This window comes from Stigmatopora nigra, chromosome 18, assembly GCF_051989575.1.
Source record: "Stigmatopora nigra isolate UIUO_SnigA chromosome 18, RoL_Snig_1.1, whole genome shotgun sequence".
In the NCBI taxonomy this organism is placed as follows: Eukaryota; Metazoa; Chordata; class Actinopteri; order Syngnathiformes; family Syngnathidae; genus Stigmatopora; species Stigmatopora nigra.
The window spans coordinates 8,958,042-8,983,634 of record NC_135525.1 but is presented as its reverse complement, the minus strand read 5'-3'; the positions used below and the strand labels follow the sequence as shown (position 1 = coordinate 8,983,634).

At 35.0% G+C, this 25,593-nt stretch overlaps 1 protein-coding gene and 1 long non-coding RNA gene across 6 annotated transcripts; one reads left to right on the top strand and one right to left on the bottom strand.

The window, feature by feature from the left end:
• The first annotated feature begins 69 nt into the window (after positions 1 to 69).
• LOC144211194 (neurotrypsin-like) lies at positions 70 to 25,593 on the top strand. 2 transcript variants are annotated; one of them, XM_077738208.1, is made up of 15 exons: positions 70 to 199; positions 2,328 to 2,487; positions 17,744 to 17,786; positions 19,670 to 19,912; positions 20,131 to 20,269; positions 20,346 to 20,524; positions 20,631 to 20,778; positions 20,887 to 21,065; positions 21,350 to 21,491; positions 21,947 to 22,167; positions 22,226 to 22,367; positions 22,444 to 22,725; positions 23,093 to 23,215; positions 23,322 to 23,584; positions 23,834 to 25,593. In XM_077738208.1, exons 2-15 carry the CDS (start codon positions 2,410 to 2,412, stop codon positions 24,211 to 24,213), a joined length of 2,562 nt encoding a protein of 853 aa, XP_077594334.1. In that variant the 5' UTR covers positions 70 to 199; positions 2,328 to 2,409; the 3' UTR covers positions 24,214 to 25,593. The 2 variants fall into 2 exon arrangements, with proteins under 2 accessions (XP_077594334.1, XP_077594333.1); XM_077738207.1 differs by lacking the exon at positions 70 to 199 and having other exon boundaries at positions 2,223 to 2,487.
• Positions 15,689 to 23,577, bottom strand: LOC144211200 (uncharacterized). 4 transcript variants are annotated; one of them, XR_013329542.1, is made up of 13 exons: positions 23,081 to 23,577; positions 21,930 to 22,816; positions 20,879 to 21,056; positions 20,600 to 20,785; positions 20,320 to 20,518; positions 20,115 to 20,248; positions 19,650 to 19,928; positions 19,516 to 19,548; positions 19,179 to 19,331; positions 17,765 to 17,928; positions 17,616 to 17,692; positions 17,373 to 17,539; positions 15,689 to 16,043 (listed from the first exon to the last, which is right to left on the bottom strand). It is a non-coding gene; the product is annotated as an uncharacterized LOC144211200 (long non-coding RNA). The 4 variants fall into 4 exon arrangements; XR_013329543.1 differs by having other exon boundaries at positions 19,634 to 19,928; positions 20,612 to 20,785; XR_013329541.1 differs by having other exon boundaries at positions 20,612 to 20,785.

Sequence of the window (25,593 nt, the reverse complement as noted above, 5' to 3'; positions counted from 1 at the left end):
CCATATAAACAACCAGATTAGTATTGACTGGAAGACTTAGTTTGAAAGGAATTCCGGTGAGACAAAACCTTCTTGCTATTGGTTGACAGGACTGCACGATGGCGGAACTTCCGAACTCATGTGAGACACGCACAATTAACGCGAAGTTTGGACGACAAGGATCTGCGCGATCAAGATCTGCCATCAAATAAACAGCCATGTGAGTGATTTACGTATTTGTATACTTGATATATACTTTATATGACATGTTGATATGGAAGTATTTGGGAGTTTATTTTGGACAGATGACTTATAATTTCGTTATCTGAAGGTGCGTCTTATGAAGTGCACTAACACCAATTGTCCACTAGGCGGCGATGCTTCAACAATATTTACACTTTACCGCTTATCCTCTGCATTCTACCAATTCTTTTGCGTTTTTGGCTTGCAGCATGATAACACATACACTTTTAATACATGTTAGGTTTCTGATCTTTTGCTGCACTGTTTTAATTTTGACTTTTTCCTGTAGAACTTGTCATGATTGCGTTCACCTGTTGTTGACTTGTGTGTTGCACACATTTTCCCTATGGATAGTCTCCCCATATCCGTGTTTTGAAGTCTCCATTATTTGTAAAATTTATGATGCATCCTTGGAAATGGAAAGTTAGTGTTAGATGTGCATGCAAGGTATGTTTGATCCTCTGGATTTTGCTTCATTTGCGTATGTTTGGATTTATTGTTCTGGATTGCATGCTGTCCTGGTCTCTTGAATGAAACGTTTTGAATCGTTTTTCTCCTATTTGGGCCATCCAATAAGTCATCCAAAATAGCTAAGTTAAAATCTGTCCTTGCAACCCTTTGATTTGTCATTTAGGTAGCTTTAGATCCAAAATAATTGAAATTAAGCATATTCACAGGCGCCATCTTGGATCTTTGTTTTCTTTTTTTTTTTTGGTCTTATCTTTTCCTGCATGCAGTGATGCCTCCGAGCTATGAGATTATGTCAACTCTTCTACTTCACACACTTTACTTCTACCCACTTGCTTCAGGGTTGGAGATGAAACATTTTATTCACTTTTTAGGTTTCACTGTTTCCCCTACTAGTAGAAATATTATTTTCTCCTTACACTGTTTATCTGGTGTCTTGATTTCCTCACTCGTGCTGTTTTAAATGTTGTCTGTTTTTTCTCTTTTATGGGACTTTAGTTTGTGTATCGTTTCAAATAAGTAAAAATGTATGAAGTAGGTTTGTTTACATCGGCCTTCACATCTCTGTCTTTCACGTCAAAGTCCTCCCTTTAGAAAAAAAATAGGCCAGTTCCCATGGCAACAAGCCACCCTCCCCTCAGCCTGCGAAATATTGACCACACAACAATGTAGATGTAATGAGACTATTTTGCACACACTGGTGTATTTGTGCTAAAGTTGTCGCCGGGGGGGCTTTTTATCGCCAATCCTGTTACACGCTCCTCATCCCGGATGCTGCGTTGCCAGGGCAACCGTCGTGACGGCACAGCGCGTTCTGCCATTATCGTTAATGTCTGCAGGAAGGTTTAGAGTTAACAGACATTGTGACACACTCACTGGCGGCCCCCCTTTGCGCTCTCTGATGTTTCAATTTCCTCTTTTAGTGGTTATCTGATTTCGTCTTTTGAAGTGGCTTCAGGTGATATTTGCTAACATCAAATAAATATGGTTTGGTGATAGCTCGCTCGATTTGTCTTTTACATGAATTTGGTTGACGTCCAATCCATTTTGGCTAAATGTTGCTTCCAAATAAAACAAAAATATTGTCAAAAATCAATTTTTGCTGTAAAAGGCAGTTCTTTTCTATATTTAGGCAGTTTTTGATTTAAAAAACCCAAACATTAATTGTTATCCATGGATCAAACAATTGCTGCCAACCCTCCATGCCAAAATGGATTGAATGCCTATCAATAGAAGCAATTTTGCTAAAAGATGTAGTTTATTTTTCCTAGTTTTGTCCTTATTGAGGGCTTTTTATGCCGTATCGTCCCCAAAATGGAGGAGAAAAAATCGATCATTTTTTGTCATTGATGACCTAGTGAGTCTCCCATTAACCTTCCCTCAACTCTCCCCCTTGAATTTAATGCATGCAAATAAATTCCTATTAATAAATGATGCTTTTGTACATTACACCCCCCCCCCCTCCACACAAAAAAGAGAGGCAGAGAGAGGTGGTGTTGTAGGGGTGAAGGAGGGGGGGGGGGGTGCTTTCTGCAGAGCTCAACACAATTCCCCGCCAGATTGGATGTGTGTGTGTGCGCGTATGATCTTCATTCCCTTCTTGTGCCGCACCCTCTCAGTTTCGACCTCTCTTCCAGGCGCCCCTCCATCGTCATCATCATCATCTCCATCATCAGCATCAGCATCCGGACGGACATAAAGCCACTTACGTGAACGGAGATGTTTCCAAGCGCCCGTGGGTTCTTGTGCCTGATCGGGACCGCCTGGCTGGGGCTGCCCTTGCTGGGACGCGCGCAGGTACGTACCACCATATTTTCCATTTGTATTGACACGTATGCTTGCGTACCAAAATTGAAAGGGAGAGCAATATGCGTTCGATTAGACTGCTAGTGATTTGCTCTTTGTTCCTATGCTCCTATTTTAGGACGTCAACATTTAGAATTTTATCCGTTTTTATATGCAATCTTTGGCCTCCTTGTATGTGCGTGTTTCATACGGGATTTATTTTTCCTAAAAGCATGACTGTACCAGCAAGGTTTATTTATTTTTTTTATTTTTTTTTGTAAATCGATGACCGTGAAAGGTAACTTACTACTTACTATACTGTCGTTTTAAGCAAAAAGACATAGTATAGTAAGGCTTTTTTTCTTTAAAAAATGACGTAGTATAGTAAGGCTTTTTTTCTTTAAAAACGACATAGTATAGTAAGGCTTGTTGTCTTGTAAAAAAAAAAACGACAAAGTATAGTAAGGCTTTTTCTCTTAAAAAAACAACATAGTATAGTAAGGCCTTTTCTCTTAAAAAACGACATAGTATAGTAAGGCTTTTTTTCGTTAAAAAAAAGACATAGTATAGTAAGGCTTTTATTCGTAAAAAACGACATAGTATAGTAAGGCTTTTTTTCGTAAAAAAACGACATAGTATAGTAAGGCTTTTTTTCGTAAAAAAACGACATAGTATAGTAAGGCTTTTATTCGTAAAAAACGACATAGTATAGTATGTCGTTTTTTGTAAAAAAACGACATAGTATAGTAAGGCTTTTATTCGTAAAAAAACGACATAGTATAGTAAGGCTTTTTTTTGTAAAAAAAACGACATAGTATAGTAAGGCTTTTTTTCGTAAAAAAACGAAAAGTATAGTAAGGCTTTTATTCGTAAAAAAACGACATCGTATAGTAAGGCTTTTTTTCGTAAAAAACGACATAGTATAGTAAGGCTTTTTTTCGTAAAAAAACGACATAGTATAGTAAGGCTTTTATTCGTAAAAAAACGACATAGTATAGTATGTCGTTTTTTTATAAAAAAACGACATAGTATAGTAAGGCTTTTTTTGTAAAAAAAACGACATAGTATAGTAAGGCTTTTTTTCGTAAAAAACGACATAGTATAGTAAGGCTTTTTTTTTCGTAAAAAACGACATAGTATAGTAAGGCTTTTTTGTAAAAAAAACGACATAGTATAGTAAGGCTTTTTTTCGTAAAAAACGACATAGTATAGTAAGGCTTTTTTTCCGTAAAAAAACAACATAGTATAGTAAGGCTTTTATTCGTAAAAAAACGACATAGTATAGTAAGGCTTTTTTTGTAAAAAACGACATAGTATAGTAAGGCTTTTTTTTTTTGTAAAAAAACGACATAGTATAGTAAGGCTTTTTTTGTAAAAAAACGACATAGTATAGTAAGGCTTTTTTCGTAAAAAACGACATAGTATAGTAAGGCTTTTTTTCGTAAAAAAACGACATAGTATAGTATGTCGTTTTTTGTAAAAAAACGACATAGTATAGTAAGGCTTTTTTTTGTAAAAAAACGACATAGTATAGTAAGGCTTTTATTCGTAAAAAAACGACATAGTATAGTAAGGCTTTTTTGTAAAAAAAACGACATAGTATAGTAAGGCTTTTTTGTAAAAAAAACGACATAGTATAGTAAGGCTTTTTTTCGTAAAAAAACGACATAGTATAGTAAGGCTTTTTTTCGTAAAAAAACGACATAGTATAGTAAGGCTTTTATTCGTAAAAAACGACATAGTATAGTATGTCGTTTTTTGTAAAAAAACGACATAGTATAGTAAGGCTTTTTTTGTAAAAAAAAAACGACATAGTATAGTAAGGCTTTTTTCGTAAAAAAACGACATAGTATAGTAAGGCTTTTTTTCGTAAAAAACGACATAGTATAGTAAGGCTTTTTTTGTAAAAAAAACGACATAGTATAGTAAGGCTTTTATTCGTAAAAAAACGACATAGTATAGTAAGGCTTTTTTGTAAAAAAAACGACATAGTATAGTAAGGCTTTTATTCGTAAAAAAACGACATAGTATAGTAAGGCTTTTTTGTAAAAAAAAACGACATAGTATAGTAAGGCTTTTTTGTAAAAAAACGACATAGTATAGTAAGGCTTTTTTTGTAAAAAAAAACGACATTGTATAGTAAGGCTTTTTTTCGTAAAAAAAACGACATAGTATAGTAAGGCTTTTATTCGTAAAAAAACGACATAGTATAGTATGTCGTTTTTGTAAAAAAACGACATAGTATAGTAAGGCTTTTTTCCGTAAAAAACGACATAGTATAGTAAGGCTTTTTTCGTAAAAAAAAACGACATAGTATAGTAAGGCTTTTTTCGTAAAAAAACGACATAGTATAGTATGTCGTTTTTTTGTAAAAAAAAACGACATAGTATAGTATGTCGTTTTTTTGTAAAAAAAACGACATAGTATAGTAAGGCTTTTTTTGTTAAAAAAACGACATAGTATAGTAAGGCTTTTTTTCGTAAAAAACGACATAGTATAGTAAGGCTTTTTTTCGTAAAAAAACGACATAGTATAGTAAGGCTTTTTTCGTAAAAAACGACATAGTATAGTAAGGCTTTTTTGTAAAAAAAACGACATAGTATAGTAAGGCTTTTTTTTCGTAAAAAAACGACATAGTATAGTAAGGCTTTTTTTCCGTAAAAAACGACATAGTATAGTAAGGCTTTTTTTCGTAAAAAAACGACATAGTATAGTATGCCGTTTTTTGTAAAAAAAACGACATAGTATAGTAAGGCTTTTTTTTGTAAAAAAACGACATAGTATAGTAAGGCTTTTATTCGTAAAAAAACGACATAGTATAGTAAGGCTTTTTTGTAAAAAAACGACATAGTATAGTAAGGCTTTTTTTCGTAAAAAAACGACATAGTATAGTAAGGCTTTTTTTCGTAAAAAAACGACATAGTATAGTAAGGCTTTTATTCGTAAAAAACGACATAGTATAGTATGTCGTTTTTTGTAAAAAAAACGACATAGTATAGTAAGGCTTTTTTGTAAAAAAAAACGACATAGTATAGTAAGGCTTTTTTCGTAAAAAACGACATAGTATAGTAAGGCTTTTTTTGTAAAAAAAAAACGACATAGTATAGTAAGGCTTTTATTCGTAAAAAAACGACATAGTATAGTAAGGCTTTTTTTGTAAAAAAACGACATAGTATAGTAAGGCTTTTTTTCCGTAAAAAACGACATAGTATAGTAAGGCTTTTTTTCGTAAAAAAACGACATAGTATAGTATGTCGTTTTTTGTAAAAAAAACGACATAGTATAGTAAGGCTTTTTTTGTAAAAAAACGACATAGTATAGTAAGGCTTTTATTCGTAAAAAAACGACATAGTATAGTAAGGCTTTTTTGTAAAAAAAACGACATAGTATAGTAAGGCTTTTTTGTAAAAAAAACGACATAGTATAGTAAGGCTTTTTTGTAAAAAAAAACGACATAGTATAGTAAGGCTTTTTTTCGTAAAAAAAACGACATAGTATAGTAAGGCTTTTATTCGTAAAAAAACGACATAGTATAGTATGTCGTTTTTGTAAAAAAACGACATAGTATAGTAAGGCTTTTTTCCGTAAAAAACGACATAGTATAGTAAGGCTTTTTTCGTAAAAAAACGACATAGTATAGTAAGGCTTTTTTCGTAAAAAAACGACATAGTATAGTATGTCGTTTTTTTGTAAAAAAACGACATAGTATAGTAAGGCTTTTTTTGTTAAAAAAACGACATAGTATAGTAAGGCTTTTTTTCGTAAAAAACGACATAGTATAGTAAGGCTTTTTTTCGTAAAAAAACGACATAGTATAGTAAGGCTTTTTTCGTAAAAAAACGACATAGTATAGTAAGGCTTTTTTTGTAAAAAAAAACGACATAGTATAGTAAAGCTTTTTTTCGTAAAAAAACGACATAGTATAGTAAGGCTTTTTTGTAAAAAAAACGACATAGTATAGTAAGGCTTTTTTCGTAAAAAAAACGACATAGTATAGTAAGGCTTTTTTTGTTAAAAAACGACATAGTATAGTAAGGCTTTTTTGTAAAAAAAACGACATAGTATAGTAAGGCTTTTTTGTAAAAAAAACGACATAGTATAGTATGTCGTTTTTTTGTAAAAAAACGACATAGTATAGTAAGGCTTTTTTTGTTAAAAAAACGACATAGTATAGTAAAGCTTTTTTTCGTAAAAAAACGACATAGTATAGTAAGGCTTTTTTGTAAAAAAAACGACATAGTATAGTAAGGCTTTTTTCGTAAAAAAACGACATAGTATAGTATGTCGTTTTTGTAAAAAAACGACATAGTATAGTAAGGCTTTTTTCCGTAAAAAACGACATAGTATAGTAAGGCTTTTTTCGTAAAAAAACGACATAGTATAGTATGTAGATTTTTTGTAAAAAAACGACATAGTATAGTAAGGCTTTTTTTGTTAAAAAAACGACATAGTATAGTAAGGCTTTTATTCGTAAAAAAACGACATAGTATAGTAAGGCTTTTTTTGTAAAAAAAACGACATAGTATAGTAAGGCCTTTTTCCGTAAAAAACGACATAGTATAGTAAGGCTTTTTTTCGTAAAAAAACGACATAGTATAGTATGTCGTTTTTTGTAAAAAAAAACGACATAGTATAGTAAGGCTTTTTTTGTAAAAAAACGACATAGTATAGTAAGGCTTTTATTCGTAAAAAAACGACATAGTATAGTAAGGCTTTTTTGTAAAAAAACGACATAGTATAGTAAGGCTTTTTTGTAAAAAAACGACATAGTATAGTAAGGCTTTTTTGTAAAAAAAACGACATAGTATAGTAAGGCTTTTTTTCGTAAAAAAACGACATAGTATAGTAAGGCTTTTTTTCGTAAAAAAACGACATAGTATAGTAAGGCTTTTATTCGTAAAAAACGACATAGTATAGTATGTCGTTTTTTGTAAAAAAACGACATAGTATAGTAAGGCTTTTTTTGTAAAAAAAAAGACATAGTATAGTAAGGCTTTTTTCGTAAAAAAACGACATAGTATAGTAAGGCTTTTTTTCGTAAAAAAACGACATAGTATAGTAAGGCTTTTTTGTAAAAAAACGACATAGTATAGTAAGGCTTTTTTGTAAAAAAAACGACATAGTATAGTAAGGCTTTTTTTCGTAAAAAAACGACATAGTATAGTAAGGCTTTTTTTCGTAAAAAAACGACATAGTATAGTAAGGCTTTTATTCGTAAAAAACGACATAGTATAGTATGTCGTTTTTTGTAAAAAAAACGACATAGTATAGTAAGGCTTTTTTGTAAAAAAAAACGACATAGTATAGTAAGGCTTTTTTCGTAAAAAACGACATAGTATAGTAAGGCTTTTTTTGTAAAAAAAAACGACATAGTATAGTAAGGCTTTTATTCGTAAAAAAACGACATAGTATAGTAAGGCTTTTTTTGTAAAAAAACGACATAGTATAGTAAGGCTTTTTTTCCGTAAAAAACGACATAGTATAGTAAGGCTTTTTTTCGTAAAAAAACGACATAGTATAGTATGTCGTTTTTTGTAAAAAAAACGACATAGTATAGTAAGGCTTTTTTTGTAAAAAAACGACATAGTATAGTAAGGCTTTTATTCGTAAAAAAACGACATAGTATAGTAAGGCTTTTTTGTAAAAAAAACGACATAGTATAGTAAGGCTTTTTTGTAAAAAAAACGACATAGTATAGTAAGGCTTTTTTGTAAAAAAAAACGACATAGTATAGTAAGGCTTTTTTTCGTAAAAAAAACGACATAGTATAGTAAGGCTTTTATTCGTAAAAAAACGACATAGTATAGTATGTCGTTTTTGTAAAAAAACGACATAGTATAGTAAGGCTTTTTTCCGTAAAAAACGACATAGTATAGTAAGGCTTTTTTCGTAAAAAAACGACATAGTATAGTAAGGCTTTTTTCGTAAAAAAACGACATAGTATAGTATGTCGTTTTTTTGTAAAAAAACGACATAGTATAGTAAGGCTTTTTTTGTTAAAAAACGACATAGTATAGTAAGGCTTTTTTTCGTAAAAAACGACATAGTATAGTAAGGCTTTTTTTCGTAAAAAAACGACATAGTATAGTAAGGCTTTTTTCGTAAAAAAACGACATAGTATAGTAAGGCTTTTTTGTAAAAAAAAACGACATAGTATAGTAAAGCTTTTTTTCGTAAAAAAACGACATAGTATAGTAAGGCTTTTTTGTAAAAAAAACGACATAGTATAGTAAGGCTTTTTTCGTAAAAAAAACGACATAGTATAGTAAGGCTTTTTTTGTTAAAAAACGACATAGTATAGTAAGGCTTTTTTGTAAAAAAAAACGACATAGTATAGTAAGGCTTTTTTGTAAAAAAAACGACATAGTATAGTATGTCGTTTTTTTGTAAAAAAACGACATAGTATAGTAAGGCTTTTTTTGTTAAAAAAACGACATAGTATAGTAAAGCTTTTTTTCGTAAAAAAACGACATAGTATAGTAAGGCTTTTTTGTAAAAAAAACGACATAGTATAGTAAGGCTTTTTTCGTAAAAAAACGACATAGTATAGTATGTCGTTTTTGTAAAAAAACGACATAGTATAGTAAGGCTTTTTTCCGTAAAAAACGACATAGTATAGTAAGGCTTTTTTCGTAAAAAAACGACATAGTATAGTAAGGCTTTTTCGTAAAAAAACGACATAGTATAGTATGTCGTTTTTTTGTAAAAAAACGACATAGTATAGTAAGGCTTTTTTTGTTAAAAAAACGACATAGTATAGTAAGGCTTTTATTCGTAAAAAAACGACATAGTATAGTAAGGCTTTTTTTGTAAAAAAAACGACATAGTATAGTAAGGCCTTTTTCCGTAAAAAACGACATAGTATAGTAAGGCTTTTTTTCGTAAAAAAACGACATAGTATAGTATGTCGTTTTTTGTAAAAAAAACGACATAGTATAGTAAGGCTTTTTTTGTAAAAAAACGACATAGTATAGTAAGGCTTTTATTCGTAAAAAAACGACATAGTATAGTAAGGCTTTTTTGTAAAAAAACGACATAGTATAGTAAGGCTTTTTTGTAAAAAAACGACATAGTATAGTAAGGCTTTTTTGTAAAAAAAACGACATAGTATAGTAAGGCTTTTTTTCGTAAAAAAACGACATAGTATAGTAAGGCTTTTTTTCGTAAAAAAACGACATAGTATAGTAAGGCTTTTATTCGTAAAAAACGACATAGTATAGTATGTCGTTTTTTGTAAAAAAACGACATAGTATAGTAAGGCTTTTTTTGTAAAAAAAAACGACATAGTATAGTAAGGCTTTTTTCGTAAAAAAACGACATAGTATAGTAAGGCTTTTTTTCGTAAAAAACGACATAGTATAGTAAGGCTTTTTTTGTAAAAAAAAACGACATAGTATAGTAAGGCTTTTATTCGTAAAAAAACGACATAGTATAGTAAGGCTTTTTTTGTTAAAAAAACGACATAGTATAGTAAGGCTTTTTTCCGTAAAAAACGACATAGTATAGTAAGGCTTTTTTTCGTAAAAAAACGACATAGTATAGTATGTCGTTTTTTGTAAAAAAACGACATAGTATAGTAAGGCTTTTTTGTAAAAAAAACGACATAGTATAGTAAGGCTTTTTTTCGTAAAAAAACGACATAGTATAGTAAGGCTTTTTTGTAAAAAAAACGACATAGTATAGTAAGGCTTTTTTTCGTAAAAAAACGACATAGTATAGTAAGGCTTTTTTTCCGTAAAAAACGACATAGTATAGTAAGGCTTTTTTTCGTAAAAAAACGACATAGTATAGTATGCCGTTTTTTGTAAAAAAAACGACATAGTATAGTAAGGCTTTTTTTTGTAAAAAAACGACATAGTATAGTAAGGCTTTTATTCGTAAAAAAACGACATAGTATAGTAAGGCTTTTTTGTAAAAAAACGACATAGTATAGTAAGGCTTTTTTGTAAAAAAAAACGACATAGTATAGTAAGGCTTTTTTTCGTAAAAAAACGACATAGTATAGTAAGGCTTTTTTTCGTAAAAAAACGACATAGTATAGTAAGGCTTTTATTCGTAAAAAACGACATAGTATAGTATGTCGTTTTTTTGTAAAAAAAACGACATAGTATAGTAAGGCTTTTTTGTAAAAAAAAACGACATAGTATAGTAAGGCTTTTTTCGTAAAAAACGACATAGTATAGTAAGGCTTTTTTTGTAAAAAAAAACGACATAGTATAGTAAGGCTTTTATTCGTAAAAAAACGACATAGTATAGTAAGGCTTTTTTTGTAAAAAAACGACATAGTATAGTAAGGCTTTTTTTCCGTAAAAAACGACATAGTATAGTAAGGCTTTTTTTCGTAAAAAAACGACATAGTATAGTATGTCGTTTTTTGTAAAAAAAACGACATAGTATAGTAAGGCTTTTTTTGTAAAAAAACGACATAGTATAGTAAGGCTTTTATTCGTAAAAAAACGACATAGTATAGTAAGGCTTTTTTGTAAAAAAAACGACATAGTATAGTAAGGCTTTTTTGTAAAAAAAACGACATAGTATAGTAAGGCTTTTTTGTAAAAAAAAACGACATAGTATAGTAAGGCTTTTTTTCGTAAAAAAAACGACATAGTATAGTAAGGCTTTTATTCGTAAAAAAACGACATAGTATAGTATGTCGTTTTTGTAAAAAAACGACATAGTATAGTAAGGCTTTTTTCCGTAAAAAACGACATAGTATAGTAAGGCTTTTTTCGTAAAAAAACGACATAGTATAGTAAGGCTTTTTTCGTAAAAAAACGACATAGTATAGTATGTCGTTTTTTTGTAAAAAAACGACATAGTATAGTAAGGCTTTTTTTGTTAAAAAAACGACATAGTATAGTAAGGCTTTTTTTCGTAAAAAACGACATAGTATAGTAAGGCTTTTTTTCGTAAAAAAACGACATAGTATAGTAAGGCTTTTTTCGTAAAAAAACGACATAGTATAGTAAGGCTTTTTTTGTAAAAAAAAACGACATAGTATAGTAAAGCTTTTTTTCGTAAAAAAACGACATAGTATAGTAAGGCTTTTTTGTAAAAAAAACGACATAGTATAGTAAGGCTTTTTTCGTAAAAAAAACGACATAGTATAGTAAGGCTTTTTTTGTTAAAAAACGACATAGTATAGTAAGGCTTTTTTGTAAAAAAAACGACATAGTATAGTAAGGCTTTTTTGTAAAAAAAACGACATAGTATAGTATGTCGTTTTTTTGTAAAAAAACGACATAGTATAGTAAGGCTTTTTTTGTTAAAAAAACGACATAGTATAGTAAAGCTTTTTTTCGTAAAAAAACGACATAGTATAGTAAGGCTTTTTTGTAAAAAAAACGACATAGTATAGTAAGGCTTTTTTCGTAAAAAAACGACATAGTATAGTATGTCGTTTTTGTAAAAAAACGACATAGTATAGTAAGGCTTTTTTCCGTAAAAAACGACATAGTATAGTAAGGCTTTTTTCGTAAAAAAACGACATAGTATAGTAAGGCTTTTTCGTAAAAAAACGACATAGTATAGTATGTAGATTTTTTGTAAAAAAACGACATAGTATAGTAAGGCTTTTTTTTGTTAAAAAAACGACATAGTATAGTAAGGCTTTTATTCGTAAAAAAACGACATAGTATAGTAAGGCTTTTTTTGTAAAAAAAACGACATAGTATAGTAAGGCCTTTTTCCGTAAAAAACGACATAGTATAGTAAGGCTTTTTTTCGTAAAAAAACGACATAGTATAGTATGTCGTTTTTTGTAAAAAAAAACGACATAGTATAGTAAGGCTTTTTTTGTAAAAAAACGACATAGTATAGTAAGGCTTTTTTGTAAAAAAACGACATAGTATAGTAAGGCTTTTTTGTAAAAAAAACGACATAGTATAGTAAGGCTTTTTTTCGTAAAAAAACGACATAGTATAGTAAGGCTTTTTTTCGTAAAAAAACGACATAGTATAGTAAGGCTTTTATTCGTAAAAAACGACATAGTATAGTATGTCGTTTTTTGTAAAAAAACGACATAGTATAGTAAGGCTTTTTTTGTAAAAAAAAACGACATAGTATAGTAAGGCTTTTTTCGTAAAAAAACGACATAGTATAGTAAGGCTTTTTTTCGTAAAAAACGACATAGTATAGTAAGGCTTTTTTTGTAAAAAAAAACGACATAGTATAGTAAGGCTTTTATTCGTAAAAAAACGACATAGTATAGTAAGGCTTTTTTTGTTAAAAAAACGACATAGTATAGTAAGGCTTTTTTCCGTAAAAAACGACATAGTATAGTAAGGCTTTTTTTCGTAAAAAAACGACATAGTATAGTATGTCGTTTTTTGTAAAAAAACGACATAGTATAGTAAGGCTTTTTTGTAAAAAAAACGACATAGTATAGTAAGGCTTTTTTTCGTAAAAAAACGACATAGTATAGTAAGGCTTTTTCCGTAAAAAACGACATAGTATAGTAAGGCTTTTTTTCGTAAAAAAACGACATAGTATAGTATGCCGTTTTTTGTAAAAAAAACGACATAGTATAGTAAGGCTTTTTTTTGTAAAAAAACGACATAGTATAGTAAGGCTTTTATTCGTAAAAAAAAACGACATAGTATAGTAAGGCTTTTTTGTAAAAAAAACGACATAGTATAGTAAGGCTTTTTTGTAAAAAAAACGACATAGTATAGTAAGGCTTTTTTTCGTAAAAAAACGACATAGTATAGTAAGGCTTTTTTTCGTAAAAAAACGACATAGTATAGTATGTCGTTTTTGTAAAAAAACGACATAGTATAGTAAGGCTTTTTTCCGTAAAAAACGACATAGTATAGTAAGGCTTTTTTCGTAAAAAAACGACATAGTATAGTAAGGCTTTTTTTGTAAAAAAAACGACATAGTATAGTATGTCGTTTTTTGTAAAAAAACGACATAGTATAGTATGTCGTTTTTTGTAAAAAAACGACATAGTATAGTAAGGCTTTTTTTGTAAAAAAACGACATAGTATAGTAAGGCTTTTATTCGTAAAAAAACGACATAGTATAGTAAGGCTTTTTTGTAAAAAAAACGACATAGTATAGTAAGGCTTTTTTCGTAAAAAAAACGACATAGTATAGTAAGGCTTTTTTTGTTAAAAAACGACATAGTATAGTAAGGCTTTTTTGTAAAAAAAACGACATAGTATAGTAAGGCTTTTTTGTAAAAAAAACGACATAGTATAGTATGTCGTTTTTTTGTAAAAAAACGACATAGTATAGTAAGGCTTTTTTTGTTAAAAAAACGACATAGTATAGTAAAGCTTTTTTTCGTAAAAAAACGACATAGTATAGTAAGGCTTTTTTGTAAAAAAAACGACATAGTATAGTAAGGCTTTTTTCGTAAAAAAACGACATAGTATAGTATGTCGTTTTTGTAAAAAAACGACATAGTATAGTAAGGCTTTTTTCCGTAAAAAACGACATAGTATAGTAAGGCTTTTTTCGTAAAAAAACGACATAGTATAGTAAGGCTTTTTCGTAAAAAAACGACATAGTATAGTATGTCGTTTTTTTGTAAAAAAACGACATAGTATAGTAAGGCTTTTTTTGTTAAAAAAACGACATAGTATAGTAAGGCTTTTATTCGTAAAAAAACGACATAGTATAGTAAGGCTTTTTTTGTAAAAAAAACGACATAGTATAGTAAGGCCTTTTTCCGTAAAAAACGACATAGTATAGTAAGGCTTTTTTTCGTAAAAAAACGACATAGTATAGTATGTCGTTTTTTGTAAAAAAAACGACATAGTATAGTAAGGCTTTTTTTGTAAAAAAACGACATAGTATAGTAAGGCTTTTATTCGTAAAAAAACGACATAGTATAGTAAGGCTTTTTTGTAAAAAAACGACATAGTATAGTAAGGCTTTTTTGTAAAAAAACGACATAGTATAGTAAGGCTTTTTTGTAAAAAAAACGACATAGTATAGTAAGGCTTTTTTTCGTAAAAAAACGACATAGTATAGTAAGGCTTTTTTTCGTAAAAAAACGACATAGTATAGTAAGGCTTTTATTCGTAAAAAACGACATAGTATAGTATGTCGTTTTTTGTAAAAAAACGACATAGTATAGTAAGGCTTTTTTTGTAAAAAAAAACGACATAGTATAGTAAGGCTTTTTTCGTAAAAAAACGACATAGTATAGTAAGGCTTTTTTTCGTAAAAAACGACATAGTATAGTAAGGCTTTTTTTGTAAAAAAAAACGACATAGTATAGTAAGGCTTTTATTCGTAAAAAAACGACATAGTATAGTAAGGCTTTTTTTGTTAAAAAAACGACATAGTATAGTAAGGCTTTTTTCCGTAAAAAACGACATAGTATAGTAAGGCTTTTTTTCGTAAAAAAACGACATAGTATAGTATGTCGTTTTTTGTAAAAAAACGACATAGTATAGTAAGGCTTTTTTGTAAAAAAAACGACATAGTATAGTAAGGCTTTTTTTCGTAAAAAAACGACATAGTATAGTAAGGCTTTTTCCGTAAAAAACGACATAGTATAGTAAGGCTTTTTTTCGTAAAAAAACGACATAGTATAGTATGCCGTTTTTTGTAAAAAAAACGACATAGTATAGTAAGGCTTTTTTTTGTAAAAAAACGACATAGTATAGTAAGGCTTTTATTCGTAAAAAAAAACGACATAGTATAGTAAGGCTTTTTTGTAAAAAAAACGACATAGTATAGTAAGGCTTTTTTGTAAAAAAAACGACATAGTATAGTAAGGCTTTTTTCGTAAAAAAACGACATAGTATAGTAAGGCTTTTTTTGTAAAAAAAACGACATAGTATAGTATGTCGTTTTTTGTAAAAAAACGACATAGTATAGTATGTCGTTTTTTGTAAAAAAACGACATAGTATAGTAAGGCTTTTTTTGTAAAAAAACGACATAGTATAGTAAGGCTTTTATTCGTAAAAAAACGACATAGTATAGTAAGGCTTTTTTGTAAAAAAACGACATAGTATAGTAAGGCTTTTTTGTAAAAAAAACGACATAGTATAGTAAGGCTTTTTTGTAAAAAAACGACATAGTATAGTAAGGCTTTTTTTTCGTAAAAAAAACGACATAGTATAGTATGTCGTTTTTGTAAAAAAAACGACATAGTATAGTAAGGCTTTTTTCCGTAAAAAACGACATAGTATAGTATGTCGTTTTTTTTCGTAAAAAAACGACATAGTATAGTAAGGCTTTTTTTGTTAAAAAAACGACATAATATAGTAAGGCTTTTTTTCGTAAAAAACGACATAGTATAGTAAGGCTTTTTTTCGTAAAAAAACGACATAGTATAGTAAGGCTTTTTTCGTAAAAAAACGACATAGTATAGTATGGCTTTTTTTCATGTTGGCATTTATTAATTGTTCTTCTTCCATACAGGCCATCTTGGAAAAGGTTGCAGGGTCTTGCTGCAGCTTAACACAGCGGTCTTCAGGTGAAAGGCAGGCTTCTTTTAAGGCTGGCCACCAGTCAGTCGTAGGGGGCGCATGGAGAGACTTTCGTCCACATTTCCAATCACACTGCCACCGAGTAGGAGTCGAACGCCGATATCTCGCTTCAAAGTCAACTGGAAGAGCCAAAGCACAATCAGGTGAGCGACTTCATTGTCATGAATTGAAAACAATACACTTTGTACAAATATTTATTCTAGTTAAGTGTTAACTGACATTCAGCTTTCAGGATTCGTAGGCTGCCTTGTAGCGGAGCGGTTCATACACCTGACTTTGGTGTGGGCAGGTGTTGGTTTGAATCCCGATGATGGCGATATGACTGAGCACACAAAGTCTTTGCATGACTATATATACTCAAATCGTATTGCCACCAGCGGGAATTGAACCCACGCCTGCCCACACCAAAGTCAGGTGAGCTAACCTCTAGGCCACGAGGCAGCTCAAGTGGCTTAGGGAACGTGATACAATGTCATTTAAAACTTAACTAGTGAGTTACTAGTTAAGTTTTATATGACATTATATTATGCTCCCTAGGCCACTTGGGCTGCCTCGTGGCCTAGAGGTTAGCTCACCTGATTTCGGTGTGGGCAGGTGTTGGTCCACATCCCGATGATGGCGATATGACTGAGCACACAAAGTCTTTGCCTGACTATGTGTACTCAAATCGTATTGCCACCAGCGGGAATTGAACCCACACCTGCCCACACCAAAGTCAGGTGAGCTAACCTCTAGGCCACGAGGCAGTTCAAGTGGCCTAGGGAACATGATATAATGTTATTTAAAACTTAACTAGTAACTAACTAGTTAAGTTTTAAATGACATTATATTATGCTTCTAGGCTCTTGAGCTCCCTCGTGGCCTAGAGGTTAGCTCACCTGACTTTGGTGTGGGCAGGTGTTGGTTCGAAACCCGCTGATGGCAATATGACTGAGCACATAAAGTCTTTGCATGACTATGTGTACTCAAAACATATTGCCACCAGCGGGAATTGAACCCACGCCTGCCCACACCAAAGTCAGGTGAGCTAACCTCTAGGCCACGAGGGAGCTCAAGTGGCTTAGGAAACATAATATAATGTTATTTAAAACTTAACTAGTGAATTACTAGTTTAGTTTTAAATGACATTATATTATGCTTCTAAGCTCTTGAGCTCCCTCGTGGTCTAGAGGTTAGCCCACCTGACTTTGGTGTGGGCAGGTGTTGGTTCGAATCCCGCTGATGGCAGTAAAACTGAACACATATGTCCTGGCATGACAATGTGTACTCAATTTGTACTGCCACCAGTGGGATTCGAACCTTACCTGCCAACACCAAAGTCAAGTGAGTGAACTTCTACACCACAAGGCAGTCTGTGAAGGTTAGAAACATAATGTCAGTTAAAATTAAACTTAAATGAATATAAGTACAAACTACTGTTTTCAATTCATGACAATAAAGTTACTCACCTGATGGTACAGTGGTTCTTCTGCATGACTTTGGTGCCGTCAGTCTAGGTTCGATACCTCCTCTTTGGCAGTGTGATTGAGTGGTCGTCCGTCTCTCTGTGCGCCTTACGATGGATTGGTGACCAATCTTGAAAGTATTCTGCCGTTCACCTGATGTCCTCTGGGTTCTAAAATATAAAATAAAGACCAAATGTTAAGTTTTGAATAACTTTGGCAAATAAAGCACACAAATAAACGACTCACCTTACTCTTACTGGTCTCTTTCATCAAGTCGAATTCTTCAGTATTTCATTTCAACATGAAATGTTTTGACTTCTGAGCTGAGGACACAAAGCATAATTAAAGTTATTGTCAATATTGTGTGTCCATAGGTGGTGGCTGACGAGACATACCTGAATGAAGTGCAGAACTCGGGTAGGGTCAGTGTCCACATCCCATGATGCTCATTTCTCCATCCACTCTTCTTTGGCCGCCATCTTCATATACTTCATTGTTTCCACTCCAGAAAGATTGTCTTCCCTTGGAAAGGGGGGGGGGGGGGGCAGATGGTGGGGACCTGGAAGGCAAGGGGGGGATGGTTAGAAATGTCTTTTGATGGAAGGAGCTGGTAAATGCTGTCACAAGCAGTTTGGTTGTACACCTGCAGCTATTTGCCATTGCCACTGTTAATACACATTAGGTTTGTTTGTGGGGGATTTGGTTGTAAAAATAAAGTAAAATGCATTATCAAACTAAATAGTCTCTTTGTACAGCAAGTGCGCAGCGTGTCAAATGCGCTTTGTGGTGGGGAAATGGATTATACGAGCGGGGAAGCTGAGCGTTCCCATGGCGATGAGAAGACTGTTGTCGAGGCGATGATGGAAAGCTAGAGTTTTGGCGGTGGATGCGTGTGGCAGGATGGGGAAGGAAAAAAAGACTTGCTATACTATGTTGTTTTTTGAAGAAAAAAAGCCTTACTATACTATGTCATTTTTAAAGAAAAAATGCCTGACTATACTATGTCATTTTTAAAGAAAAAATGCCTTACTATACTATGTCATTTTTAAAGAAAAAATGCCTTACTATACTATGTTGTTTTTTAGGGGAAAAATGCCTTACTATACTATGTTGTTTTTTAGGGGAAAAATGCCTTACTATACTATGTCGTTTTTTAGGATACAAAGCCTTACTATACTATGTCGTATAGTAAGGCATTTCCCCCTTAAAACGACATAGTGTAGTAAGGCATTTTTTCCCCTAAAAAGGACATAGTATAGTAAGGCATTTTCCCCCAAAAAACGACATAGTATAGTAAGGCATTTTTCCCTAAAAAACGACATAGTATAGTAAGGCTTTTTTTCTTAAAACGACATAGTATAGTAAGGCTTTTTGCTTAAAACGACATAGTATAGTAAAGCTTTTTGCTTAAAACGACATAGTATAGTAAGGCTTTTTTGCTTAAAACGACATAGTATAGTAAGGCTTTTTTGCTTAAAAAACGACATAGTATTGTAAGGCTTTTTTTCGTAAAAAACGACATAGTATAGTAAGGCTTTTTTGCTTAAAACGACATAGTATAGTAAGGCTTTTTGCTTAAAACGACATAGTATAGTAAGACATTTTTGCTTAAAACGACATAGTATAGTAAGGCATTTTTGCTTAAAACGACATAGTATAGTAAGGCTTTTTTGCTTAAAACGACAGTATAGCTCAGGACTGGTCTTCACAACTACAACAAGCAGGAAGAACCTTTTGTGAAGTTTCTTACTGAATACTCTAACTTTACTCCTTAAAACGATTCTTTGTCTCCTCCTATTTGTGCCTTACCTTTTGAGGCTCTCTTTTGCTTCTTTGCTTGCTTTCACCTTCTGTGCTTCTTATCTTTGTGTGCGTGTGTTTGGAAGCGATAAGACTGCCGCTGGTTGGTTGGTGAAGGGTGTCTTCCATTAATCACAGTTTAGCCTCAGAACAACTGGAAATCTGCAAGAAACAGTAAACATAATGTCGCATTAAAGGACGGCTAAAATTCTATCGCAGACTCATTGGGCCAAAGATGATTAATAACTTCACATTTTAAAAAGAATAATGTAAAAACACTCGATAGAGTAGTCATAATGGTATTTTTCGTCATTATTCTGATAAATACACAATGAAGTATTATTACCATCAACGGTTCCGGAGTACAGCAGGTGTTTGGCTGCAGGGAAGAAAAAAAGGCAGAGTAGTCATTAAAATTGGTGTTTGTGATTAGTAGAAATGATGATGAATAATGCAGAAAGTACAAAAATGAAGTAGTACTATCATCTTATTCTGGGCAGTACCCCTGTCCTGTTCCGAGGGTTTCACCGAGCTGGGCTACTACAACGGCACGGTGTCCCAGACGGATTCGGGCGCCCCTTGCCTGAAGTGGACCGAGTTCCCGGACTACGTGGTGCAATACCCGGGACGTGGGCTTGGCGAGCACAACTTCTGCCGGAACCCGGACCGCGAGTCCAACCCGTGGTGCTTCTTCCGCCAAAACTCGGGTGCCATTGGTTGGGCCTACTGCGACTGTCACCAGGGTACGAGTTCCAACACCTGTTAAGCATTGTCATTGTTTTACTTCAATTTGATGTGTAAATGTGGTCCAATTTTGCTTATTGGTGATAAAATGTGTCACATAGATCCAATTATTTTTCAAATAGAGATAGAGTATAAATTATCAAAGCCTCTAATTTGTCATTGAGGTGTACTTTTGAAAAAATAAAACAATACTTGACTGACCTTGGATGTCTGCCAGGCGCCGCCCGACTGGTCGGCGGCTCTTCGTCCAACGGTGGGCGTGTTGAAGTCTACCTGAACGGACAATGGGGGGCAGTGTGCGACTCTCACTGGACGGACCGGGACGCCAGTGTGGTCTGCAGGCAGATGGGTCTCAGGTGAGGCGCTCAATTGTCGGGTCATTAATTGTTAAAGACGTGGGACTCACCGGGTGTTTTTGTTCCGTTGGCACAGCGACATCGGCACAACCACGCGGCACTCCCAGCTCGCCACTGGGTCCGGCCTATTCCATTTTGAGCGTCTGGGTTGCCGTGGTGACGAGAAGAGCCTGAGCAGTTGCCGGAGCAGAACATTTGTCACGGGGGACTGTAACCATGGAAACGAGGCTCAAGTCCTGTGCGCACCTCCTGAAGGTCAGGAGATTTTTTTTGTGTGTGACACAAACATAAACACAATTAAACAAGGGAATTATCTCAGGCTATGTTTACCGTGACATTTACTTTGTGGCCCCCACATCAGGCAGCGGACCCCCACTGCGACTGGTCGCAGGTGAGGAAGACTTTGAAGGGCGGCTGGAGGTTTTTCACGCAGGAAGGTGGGGCTCCGTGTGCGACGACCAATGGGATGACAGAGATGCGGAAGTGGTGTGCAGGCAGCTGGGCTTCAGGTGGATGCTAATAATAACAGTGAAAGATTTGATTAAAAAATAACTAATAGTTGTGGCTTGAAATAGCATTTATGAACTAAAATTAGATGATTGTGCTTACAATTTTAGTGGTGTGGCCAAGGCGTGGTCGTGGGCTCACTTTGGTCAGGGTTCCGGTCCTATCCTGCTGGACGCTGTCAAGTGTACGGGGAACGAACTGTTCCTGGATCAGTGCCCACATGGACATTGGGAACAGCACAACTGCGATCACATGGAGGACGCCGGCGTCTCCTGCAGCCCTTACACAGGCACAAAGCACACATACACACACAAAATGAGAGCTTGAAAAGTTCTATTTATAATCCTCCACGCATCAATAAGTCATGACAAAGCAGGAAAAGAGCAGCGTCAATGGATTGCTGACTAATGCTGAACAATGCACTCACCCTTGGTTGAAAAAGAAACATAAGTATATTATATCATCCATTCCAGTTCTAAAGCCTCACCTAGTGACGAACAACCATGCATTTGGCTCTAAGATATATATTGTAAGAAAAACTGAGTCTAACAATAGCAATGTTGATGCTTTTAGATGGGGTGGTGCGTCTCGTGGGGGGTGACGACCCCTGGGAGGGCCGTGTGGAGGTGCTCCACAATGGCGACTGGGGGACTGTGTGTGACGACCGTTGGACACAGCAGCATGCCCAAGTGGTGTGTGGACAGCTGGGATACAGGTACACATATACTATAAACTACTGGAAATGTATATCTATCTATAAGTATGCAGGCAGCAAAACTCAAATAAGTGAGATTTACTAAGAAAACGCAAGTAGGAAAACTCAAATGATAAAGAGGATAAGGGATCTCTGTATAATAGGGAAAGTAAAATGACGCTGCAACTTTGGGAGGATTTTGTGATGTATTAGACAATATTAAAAATTGAAGATTTTTTTTCCAGATGCCTAACTCTATTAGGTAAGACTGTTTGACCAGTTTGTTTTCATAACTTAGACTAGGCTAAGAGGGTTCCCCTGCTGCTGCTGATTTATTTAACACTATTTCTGACTATGCGGAGCTGCTTTTAAAAAGCAAAAAATAGCATGTTCAAAAATCTATAAAAATGCCCATAGTAATGACAAATGATGTTCAAATGATATAAAATGCAGTCTTACCATGTCTTGTTTTCAAGGGGCCACGCCGAAGTGGTCTCAGACGGGACGTTCGGCCAAGGCACCGGTTTAATTCTTCTGGACGACATCCACTGCGATGGCTCAGAGTCGTCTCTGCTGGACTGCCGCCACGGCATCTGGGGGCGCACCGACTGCTCCCACGCCGAGGATGTCGGTGTACGTTGCAGAGGGCGCCCAGAAGAGGAGACCAACCAAGTGCCTGTAGTGGCGCCAGCCACAGGTGAGGATGGCGCTTCAAGGTGGAACAAGACGGGTGTTGAACACTCTTGAATTTCTAGGCCCGTTGCTGCGTCTCGCCGGTGGCCCCAGCAGGAAGGAGGGTCGGGTGGAGGTCTACCTCCACGGCGACTGGGGGACTATCTGCGACGTGGGGTGGAATGACCTCAATGCCGCTGTGGCGTGTAGGCAGCTAGGACACAGGTGATGAGCAACTTGGGAGGCGGACTTCAGGTTGGAACATCCAAAGCTAACATGGGGAGTCTTCCCGTGTTTCTAGGGGCGGAGCGTTGGCAGCCGGGGGCTTCGGGCAGGGCAAAGGCCCGGTCCACCTGGACCAAGTGAGGTGCACTGGCAAGGAGGAGTTCCTAGGAGAGTGTCCATCACTGGGTCTGAACGACCACGGCTGCAGGCATGGCCGAGTGGCCGGGGTCAAGTGTGAAGTCCCGGTGAGCTCGACTCGTAATGCCACAGTTCGGGTTCGTCACCAAGATGCCACGTGCGGCGTGAGGAAGGTGCACGGGGAAGGTGATGAGTCTGAAGGCCGAGGAAAGAAGATCAGGTGGGTGGTTGCTGAGTTCAAATAAGACTTGGGATTGGGGGTTATTGGGGTCAAGTCCTGGAGGTAGTTTACTTCTAACCAATGATTCCACCTGCGGAAATAGATCATTCAGAAAAACAAATTAACCTCAAAATAATTCATTGGATCCTTTACCAGATACTTCACTCAACTGAATATAACAAGAGATAAGCTAAAAATAATCATTTAAAAATGGCAATAAAACAAACAATAATTGACATTGTAAAACATCATCCCTTGGGTGGTTCTATTTAGCTGATTTAAAAATTGTTTTCAAAACATTCCAAATGGAAGAAGAAGAAAAATGACATGTTTTATGAACACTAAGCCAACCAACCTTGTGCTACAGAACGACATGGTCTTGGCAAGCGTCTGTGTGGCTTGCATCCCAAAGTCAAGATGGCGGGCCTCTCTGTAGTGCCACTCTAATTTCCTCCTGCTGGGCACTCACATCTGCCACCTGTTTTGCCAGGTAACCACCGACCCCTCCGAAGGCAAAATCAATGTCTGGAAATACAAGAAAGAAATAAAAGATTAGACTTAATTCAACCAAGGTCATCTTTCTCGACTTGCACTAGGTACGGATCAGAGCCATCCCAATATGTCGTGCGGGTAGGGGCTTCTGAGCGGAGCCTGGTCCCAGAACGTGTGGTGGTCCACAAAAAGTTCAAAGGTCAAAGCGGAGGTCACGACATTGCCCTGGTCAAGCTTCCCGGTGCCCGGAAGGGGCACTGCTTCACCTTTGACCCCCACGTCAACGCCGCTTGCCTGCCAGACGAGGACCACGGGGGCATGCCGGCGACATGCGTTGCCCTGGTGACCACGGGGTGGAGTGCACCGGGTGTGTCTATGCTAACATTTACTTTTCCTTCCCTCTGAAATTATCATTAATTAGCCATTCTGGTTGTGACATCACTACAACATTATGGTTGTGACGTCACAACCACATTCCGATTGTGACATCACAACCACATTCCGGTTGTGACATTACAACCACATTTTTTGTACACTATTTCATAACTGTTAACAACATGAATTGTATGTGTGGTCTTTTTAATACCTGGTGTCACTGACGATGATTCTGTCCTAGACTCCGTCCTGGCGTCGTGGGTTCCCATCATGTCAGCATGGCAATGCAAGAAACGTCACGGTGACAGCTTCTCCAGCCATGGCACGGTCTGCGCCGGAAGCCCCGCCAACACCGGGACGGACTGTGGCGGCAACTCTGGCGGAGGCCTGATGTGTCAAGGCGAGGATGGCCGGTGGGCGCTGGCAGGGTTGGTGGCCGGTGGTTACGGTTGTGCAGAGCCCTCCTCGCCGGCTCTGTACACCCGAGTCAGCCGCTTCCTCAGCTGGATCGACGACGTCACCCGGGCAGATGCCCAAAATGTCCGACCAACTGAAGAATCAAATGACATCGGACAAGGCGTGCACACAAATAACAGGCGACTCTCACAGGTGGTTGTTTGATCGTGGCCGAATTGTCTTACCGCCTGTGCCAAAAGGACCACTGGAGAAAATGTGAACTTTGATCGGTGGATTCCTTGCTTCCCAACCAGTGGCTGAACAAAGATGGCCGATCAGCTTGTGCTTTCACATCTTAAATCCAATGACTAAGTAATTTGGCCGGGTTTACCATAACAACAACAATTGGCATCAATGCTTATTGCTAATTAACGAAAAGCTGGTAAAACATGCAATGACAAAAAAGGGCTTTTTCTTTGCAGATGACTGAACAAAAAAGGCCGCACCATTATTTCTACACTAAAAAAAATGTTCATTTTCTATGGCTGGTTCATCAGATTTGAACCCAATTGAGAATGCATTTTACTTTTTAGAGAGGAGTTACATCCCCAATGCAAATCAACTGCAATAGGCTAAACATTATAGAATATAAACCATACCAAAAGTTTGCAAAATGTGAGTCTTTGTGACTAAAAAACTGAGTAAAAAAATGGTCTTACCTTAAAAATGGCAGGTCTGGAAAAATAATGGTTAACATAGTTATCAACAGAAATACTGGTGCGGTCCTCCAATGTCCAGGAATTGACTATAAGCCATTGAAAGTCTGCTTCTGAAATGAATTGAGTTTCAATTTTAGCGTACATTTATGTGTCGACATTTCAATGACAGTTTTTCTCGAGACCACTAGACTGCGCCGTTGCCCTGTTTCATTCTACTTCTTATCCTTAAGTTCTTATCCTGTGTGTTGTAATTGTTCGGAGTGTACTTTGTTGTCTTGTAACTCACCGTCTCTCTCCTCCAACTTCTTGTCAATGGAGAACATGTTTGTGGATATAATCAAAATGTCAACTGTCAAATTCAACTTGCAATTCTGTACATTAGAAATCTTCCAAATCCTTTAAAGACATTCTACTTTGGCATTGTGTATATTATCAACAAAGTCATCAATTGCAGTGGTATTAAAAATGTACATCATGACAAACCTTGAGGTCTACTGCAGGAAAGTGGAATGCACTGACGGGTATTTTTCGTGTTCAATATTCAGGCTTCAATTAAGTACTAATTTATGCTCTTTTTTTTTTTATCGCAAGTCAACTTTTTAGGTGATTAGTGCTTGTCAATTTGTCTTATCATTTACAAAAACATTAAAAGTTGCAGTCATGTATATTTCTGTCAATTTTGTTTTATATATATTTATATAAAACATTAACATATGGTAGTTAAAGTCGAGTAATTTTTATCTATTGGGAGAAGAACTGGAATTAATGGTTTAAAAGTTTGACCTGACCCAAATTTTGGATAAAACGACGGTTAGACCAAATTCAAGAAACTACATTAACTTGCCTGGTGTCATTTAGAAGGAAAATTAAATCTATTTCTGCTGGA